The sequence below is a fragment of the Adiantum capillus-veneris genome, chromosome 2, assembly GCF_014529385.1.
Source record: "Adiantum capillus-veneris isolate H3 chromosome 2, ASM1452938v2, whole genome shotgun sequence".
Lineage (NCBI taxonomy): Eukaryota > Viridiplantae > Streptophyta > Polypodiopsida > Polypodiales > Pteridaceae > Adiantum > Adiantum capillus-veneris.
This window is the reverse complement of record NC_140932.1, coordinates 83,715,922-83,723,416: the sequence shown is the minus strand read 5'-3', so window position 1 is coordinate 83,723,416 and position 7,495 is coordinate 83,715,922. Positions and strand designations below refer to the sequence as shown.

The window sequence follows — 7,495 nt, the reverse complement described above, 5'->3', positions numbered from 1 at the left end:
TACCTCAACATCATGAGCTTCTGTGGGACCTAGCTAGGTATGATTGGGGGCACCAGGCCGACGGTCCCCTGCCCCCAATCGTACCTAGCTAGGTATGCGGTGCCTCTCGAGCAGAAGCTCATGATGTTATTCATTGTATGAAAAACACTAGAAAAGGCTTCATTTTCCTACATGAGAAAATTTCTAAATCTTCTTGAGTTTGGGCAAGCCAGAAAATTAGGCAGTCTTGATGCGGGGTCGCAACCTGTGCACATGTACAGAAAGCTTAGCCACTAGTCATAAACCACGCTGATCCAACATCTTTAGTGTCAAATTTTTAAAAATAGTATCACACCCTAAACCTGATTGTAATGTGCTGATGGCAGCTTGCTCCTTCCTTTTCGCCTGTTTATTTACATTGTGTCGGCTACAAAAGATCAACTCTTTGGCTCAACATATTTGGGCACACAAACTCACAACTCGGGCCATCCACCAGCTCGTCCACTCGGTGGATATTTTTGGCATGCACAAAATTTTGTGGGCTGGCATTGTGCAACAAGATGATAACGACCATCATCTCACACACTATTTACTAGGAACTGGTTACACACTGAAGTTTGATTGTCGACTTTCGCTTACTCCAATTAAATTTCTCTCTTCTGTTGCTTGCTCTATGTAGATAGAGCTTTTACACAAATGAATGAAAGACTCTCAATCCAGTCGGATGCAACCAGCATTTTCTAGAGGCTTGCAAACAATCCTGCAAATAACTTCAGCTTTGGAATATGCAGAAATTTTAGTGATTGGTTGGTTTGACTTTTAACATAATCCAAGATGCCTCTCAGATTCAGCCAAAAAGATTTTGTCTGTCGCATTCACGCCGTCGTCAACATTATATCAGCATGCGATAAAGCAGGAAAGGATCCACAGGAGAGAGAGAGAGAGAGAGAGAGAGAGAGAGAGAGAGAGAGAGAGAGAATCTTACTCGATCCAAAACCACATTCATGCTTACAAAAACTCAACACAATTTCAGCATACAAAGTAATACTTCTCTCCAAAATGACCGGCAGCATCACAAGCTTGTAACTATCCTATTGTGCCCCCAACAGCAACTTATGCAACTCTTTTCTGTCACAAAACCTTGTATCTAAACCATTGAAAAACAGATTTCTACCGACTCTTGGCAGCATCAGCTGCTGCTGCTGCTGCTGTCGCCGCCTCCAATGCCGCCATCTCGGCCCGAATTTGATCCTCAATAGCAGAAATGCGAAATGTCTTGAGCTCATTGTATGGTGCACCCTCTGCAAGCAGGTACTGGAAAACCTCCTCGCCGTCAGGACCTCTCGATTTTGCGAGGTACAATGGTGTCAAGCCATACTTGTCCTCCTTGTTTATGTTTGCACCATATTGTACCAATAAACCTGAGAAGAAAGCTTAAGGAATAGCTTGGGTGGCATCATCGGGGGTAACATTTTAACCTTTTTTTCCACTTCAAATAGTGCACAATCGCAAGAGCCTTTCTTTACGCTTGGAAATAGAATGGACACTATCCAATTCACAAGGTTGAAAAATAAAAGCACATCAATTTGATATCTCAAAAAATGTTAGGCGCTCCCTACAACTAATACACACAAAGCAAAGGACCCATTCCCAATAAAACGAATATACAAGGGAGGATCTCCCGGCTACAAGGATCACCTATAGACACGTCGGTTGACCATAGCTACCATCCGGCAGCACCCCCTAGCTGGGGCCAACGTCCAAGGATGTAGGCACACACCTGTAAGACTAAGCGTCCCACACGTGGCACCACCTGGCCTCACCTCCTCGAGGTGACCTTGCCCATGCTTAGCCTCACGGGCACACGACTGGCTCTCTGCCAATGAAGGTCATTATTTACAAATGAAGCCTTGGCCTCCTTTTATAAGTGACCCCGGGTGCGTTCACACTACGTCAGCCCGGACACTGGACACCCATCCCAATGGTGTCATAGACTAGATCCTCTCTCCTGTGATAGGGACATAACACCCATAGCATAAGATAATTGTCAAAAGCCCTAATTGATGATTATAACCTTCGATACAGGCCCAGCATGTTAGCTAATAGACTAAACGCAAAAGTTACATCCAGAGGGCATCCAGGGGCATGCTGCAAAATACACCAAAATGCTGTTTAAAACACTTGAGCTTTCTACAGATTTATTTCATCATGTGAAAGTCCTTATTGCTTCAAAATCTGGCGATGGATACAAATGACCAGAACAAATTTTTAATCTCCCATCTTGCATTAATAGCCCTTGCACATGCAAGATTAACCAAGTTCTGCCTTCAGTTATGTTAGCCTTTTGTGGTAGCTGTGCGAGATGTTATCCCCCAAATGTACGTTCCATGGCTAAAACCCAAAACCAGTCACAAAGACTCAAAAACTTCCCAATATAGAAACCCCTCCCAAGTATCAAAACCTTGACTTTGGCTACTATGTCATGGGTGTGTGTGGAAAATGAACTCTAGCTATCCTTGAGAGTCTCTAAGCGAAGAACAGGTCACTCTATCAACCTAAAGTCGATCCCTCGCAATGGCACCAATGTTAGCGTGTCGCCACAAGGGATGATAAGCACTAACATATTTAATGTCAAAACACAGGAAGTCACCCCGGTTGGGGCAAGACTATGCACAAAGCTCATTGCTCAGCTTACACATAATGAACAGATCTCACAAGGCATGTAAAAGACCTTTAAGCTCTAAGTTTCTAAAAGTCAAATCAGACTAGTAACCCCTAATTTTAAACATGTTACCCCCGACTGCATGGCAAACTCAAAAACCTCAAACATAACATTTCGTCCTCTGATAAATGGCATGGAATGCATTGGAGCTAATAGATATCCAAGAAAAGTTAAAGCCAATAAGGATACGGACAATTGGCAAACTCCCAGTTCTAGCTGCCCAATGAATTGCTGATCTGCAAAACAGATAAATTAACTTTCATGCCAAGATAGGTTCAAGCTGTCAGTATCGGTATAAAACGGCCAGATAGAGAGTAGTGTACCTGCCAGTGTGTGAATCTGTAGTATTGATATTAGCATTTAATCGGATAAGAGATTCACATATATGAAGGTGACCACAATCAGAAGCCCAAATAAGGGCAGTTCTCCCAAAACGATCCTGCATTAGGATTACACCAATAAGCAAAACTTTCTACAGTGTTGCAAAAGTTTTGTACTCTCGAGAATTTTTATCATGTGAAAATCTTTGATCTTAATGTAATTGCATTCCTTGCACATAGAAGAAAGGCTTTGTATGGTGAACTTTCCTTAAGAAAGCCAAACACTCTGTTCACGAAGTGTTTCACTCAAGACTCATGAGACCCTAGAATGTAGCAACTTAACACACAAATTGTGGAAAGCTTAAGAGGCCAAAAGAGAGCGACTTCCAGTTCCACAAATTGACAATGCTTTGGTACAAAGAAATGTTGTTCAACGCCCTGCTCTGCAAACACACCCACGGGCATTTCTGTACATTTTGCTGCCAGTCACCACCTCTCTCCCCTTTCTTGCAGTTTCCATACCTTCACCCCTGCCTCAGATCTGGGGTGTCATTGAATTCCCACCCTCTCCACACTCGGATATGCATCCACTGCACTCTCCTTTCACACTAGAGGTGTTTTTAACTTTTTTGTATTTTTGTGTCCATGGATGCATGTGTTGGTTTACTGTCATGGTTTTGGGTGTATTTACAGATACCTGCTTGTTGTTAGCTTTACACTATCCTCAATGTGAGTGCTCTTGTTAGCTTTCCACGCATGCGCGCGCACACACTTACACCAGCATACCAACAGGCAAAAAAAACACACATTTAAGCACATAGTTGCAAGTGCATAAACAAAAAAGCATAAACATTCCAGTCAGAGATCCTTCTAGTGACATTATACTTGTCCTTAGCAGTCATAACTTTCTTTTACTTCAGATTATCTGGCTACAATTAGAACCTGCCTCATGTTCATTTCAGAGTACTGCCACCTTGAGTTTTACAGCGCAATCAAATTACGTGACCTAACACACGATTGTTTAGACTTGATTAGCACACGGAGTCTTGGCATACCTTCGCATCTATATCAAAATCCTTATCTTTTGCAAAGCTCATAATGGCCCTGTGATCACCTCGTTCACAGGCATCAAATATGTTTCTGATTTGTGGTTTTGCACCTTTCACATCATAGATTGCAAAATGGCGATTAGAAGCTGAAGCTGTGAGGTTGCTATTCTTGCCTTCATCTGCATCATTCTTATCAGCAGAACTTTTTGCAGCCTCAGATTTAGGCATTTTCTTAGGACTAACTCCACTTCAGTATATGTCTATGTCATTGACCGGTAATAACCTTTCACAAAACTACGCAAATAATTACATATTACTCTCAAAACATTTTTCCTTCAGTTAATGAGAATAATGCTGATGAAAGTATATTATTTATAATGTTCCCAAAAAGTTATGTGAATGGACTCTAGAAATAACAAATCTGAGTTATTTTAAGGTCATGGTTACAACAAAATTACTCATTTGCACTTAGCATCCAATCACTTGCATTCTTTTCCTTCAAGGATGCATCATTCTGCTTGAGGGTCCCCTCCTCAAAGGTTTTCAGTTATATATTGAGAAGGGTTTCCTCCTTAAGATCTTCAAGATCTCTCTTCCCACATAGTTGGATGATGCAATAAGAGAGACCCCAATTAAGTCTGGCGCAAATCTCTAAGGTCACGTACACATCTAACCCTACGTGCATGTGGACAAGTTAACTCCTAATTCTAGGATTTAGGACAACCTAGGAAGTGTTCTGACACCCTTTTGAGTCTATACACATGACATGCATGTCCAGGCACTTTAGAGTAACTGCATACCCTTTGATTGCACATGAGCACAACCAATATGTGTCGGCATTGAGGAGTTGTTCCCATCGTCTAGCACAATACCAAGCCTAGGTAGTTCATCTGCATAGAAAGCACCTCTTATAATAGGTTCTTAACTTATTATTAAGTAACATTTAGCCTGCATTATGAAGTTGTGGGCACTCTAGTCTACTGCTCGACCTAGGGTTCTGGCAATATATAGGAGTCCCCAAGCCCTAGCTTTGGATCATCAATTCAGTACCAAGACCATGGGCAGTCAGTACCCACATCACCCAGCAGTACCCTCACCTCATCTCACCTAGCATTTTCTTCAGCACTTCAGCTTTCAGCCCTATCGTTTTCCACCATGAGATATACCTTCATAAATTCAGAATAGTCTAAACTAGCAAATTATAAGAGGGGATAAAATACTCATAAAACTACAAACACACACACACACACACCCACTTGTGCATAGGCTCATCTAAGAAAAGAACTCCCCACTCCATCCTAAGAAGGAAATCGTATTTAAACAAGCCACCCAAGAGGTGTATAACCTTAAGTAGGCTATCATTCTTGATATAAACCACGTAAACCAAGTCTACTCCTCTCCTCTAATCGACACAACAGACGTTCTCTTACTCACAAAGTCTTTTTTTTTGTCATTTATGCTACCATGTCTACTTGTGTTTTTTCCAAAATGCATGGTGAATTCATGTACTAAGTAACAAGGGAAGACTGTGAATAAAAAATCAAGTGACACAAATTGTCATATAAATGTAGCACAAAAAGGTCAGACACAAAGTCATTCTGTCAGTGACCGGAAATGGACGCATGGGCTCAATTTCTGATCTTTCAATCATGGCATTCATGAATATGAGAACAACAAAGACAGTAAGTTAGGTCCATTTGATTCAAATTCTTTGGAGAAGCACTTCAGAACAAGTAAAACTTCAGGACAGCCACTTCGCAGCATACTAAACCACAGGACTTCTAACCGGACTGTTATTTGAAAACACGTAAGAGGCATCCAGCATTACAGGTGCAAATTCCCATCCTTCACCAATCCTTTCATCCCATCATAGTCCACATCCAACACATGTTCAAGGGCAAGAGTTTCAATGAGCGTTTCACATAACATGAGTATTATCACCCATGCCACTAAGACATTTCACGTGTTTATGTGCTCTTCATTGGGCACTTCTTTTTTATCAGCTAGGTAGTTTAGCTTTGTCTACATCTCAAAGCAATCACATACAGCAAAGCCTAACAAGATGTTTATGCTATGCCAAACGAGACCAGCAGTTCCCCAGGAGGCCGCAGGGTACACGAGCAGCAGAGCTGAACAAGGCAAATTCACCCACCACTTCTAATCTTTCGCAGCAGTTTCTGTAGGTAACAATTAGCTTGTATGCATGTAGAGGATGGGATCTCCCTAAATTATCTCGCTCATTCATCACCTTCCCTAACCAACAGCGCACAACCACGGTCGTGAGAGGGTGGGTTCCCGGGGGGAGGGGGGGGGGGGGGGGGGGGGGGGGGGGGGGGGTTTACGCGCGCTCTGTGTAGATGAGGCTGCACTCGTGGAGTGTGGAGAGAGGGCAGGAAGAGTTGTACCTGAATGCAACGAGACGCGGGAAAATGAGACGAAGCTTTCTTCTTTCATACACACAGAGTTAACCGTTCAATCATCTTGCTCAAGTAGTGACTTTCGTAAAAGACATGCTTAAAACTTAAAAGTTTAAAACTCTCCCCAATGTGTCCCCATTTCAGGATAAACTTTGAAAACTTAAAGCGTGTATTCAAGGCAAGATTGGAATCTACCCGGAATTTTGCAGTATTGCTAGCCCAAAGGGCAAGGCTGTAGTGGTATATACTCTTTACATGGGTAGCCTATAGGCAGCTTTGGGAACCAAGTGCATTGGGGCCTTCCACATGGCAAGTAGTGAATCCACGATGATGACATGCCCTTGTAGAAATAGCATAGCTTGAAAAGCAACGACCACACTTTGTTTTGGCCTAGATAAGGCCTTAGTAACGAATGGAAGTCTTTGGGAGGTCAATTGTGGAGTCTAGACTGTTACATAAAGCTTATCGATTAGTTCCACATGGCAAGTTAACGATGGCAAACTTTTCTTCTTCCTATTTCTTGTAAGAGAGGTGTTAACTTACATTGTTTTTCTATACATGTAGGCCTCACTAAGAGATATGTCACATTTGTTTACCTATTTCTTTTGTGAGGGGCATTGAGTAGGTGATACACATTTTGAAAAAAAAATGAGAGGAGGATCTAGGCAAATTCTCTCCCTCCTACTTAAGATATTCTCTCTCTCTCTCTCTCTCTCTCTCTCTCTCTCTCTCTCTCTCTCTCTCTCTCTCTCTCTCTCTCTGGATGGGAATGGGAATGGAGAAAGCAAGTTTTGGAGCGAGATTTTTCTAAGCCTTGCACTGGAGGAGTGTTTGCAGGGAAAATCCTTTCCACAGCTTGCTTAGAGAGAGCTTTTTGGAGAGAGTTTTTTTGTTATTTCACATTCCATTAGAACCTTCAACTAGCATGCATATTTGGAACAATTATGCTTCGGACATAGCAGTAGAACAAGAAGACACAAGCCACCCGCTTTAATCATGAGTTTCCCT

General features: G+C 42.2%; 1 protein-coding gene across 1 annotated transcript; it reads right to left on the bottom strand.

Annotated features, from left to right (window-relative positions):
• Positions 1-960: 960 nt before the first annotated feature.
• LOC147463091 (uncharacterized) lies at positions 961-6,559 on the bottom strand. The gene is made up of 5 exons (XM_086487270.1): positions 6,476-6,559; positions 4,077-4,364; positions 3,025-3,140; positions 2,891-2,937; positions 961-1,400 (listed from the first exon to the last, which is right to left on the bottom strand). The coding sequence occupies exons 2-5, from the start codon at positions 4,296-4,298 to the stop codon at positions 1,150-1,152; spliced, it is 636 nt and encodes a 211-aa protein (XP_086343396.1). The 5' UTR covers positions 4,299-4,364; positions 6,476-6,559; the 3' UTR covers positions 961-1,149.
• Positions 6,560-7,495: the final 936 nt, after the last annotated feature.

Coding starts and splice junctions, on each gene's coding strand:
- LOC147463091 (XM_086487270.1), bottom strand. CDS start 4,298: ATGCCTAAATCTGAGGCTGCAAAAAGTTCTGCTGATAAGAATGATGCA. Junction 3,141..4,076: donor ATTTTGATATAGATGCGAAG/GTATGCCAAGAC, acceptor ATCCTAATGCAG/GATCGTTTTGGGAGAACTGC. Junction 2,938..3,024: donor ACAGATTCACACACTGGCAG/GTACACTACTCT, acceptor TCTGTTTTGCAG/ATCAGCAATTCATTGGGCAG.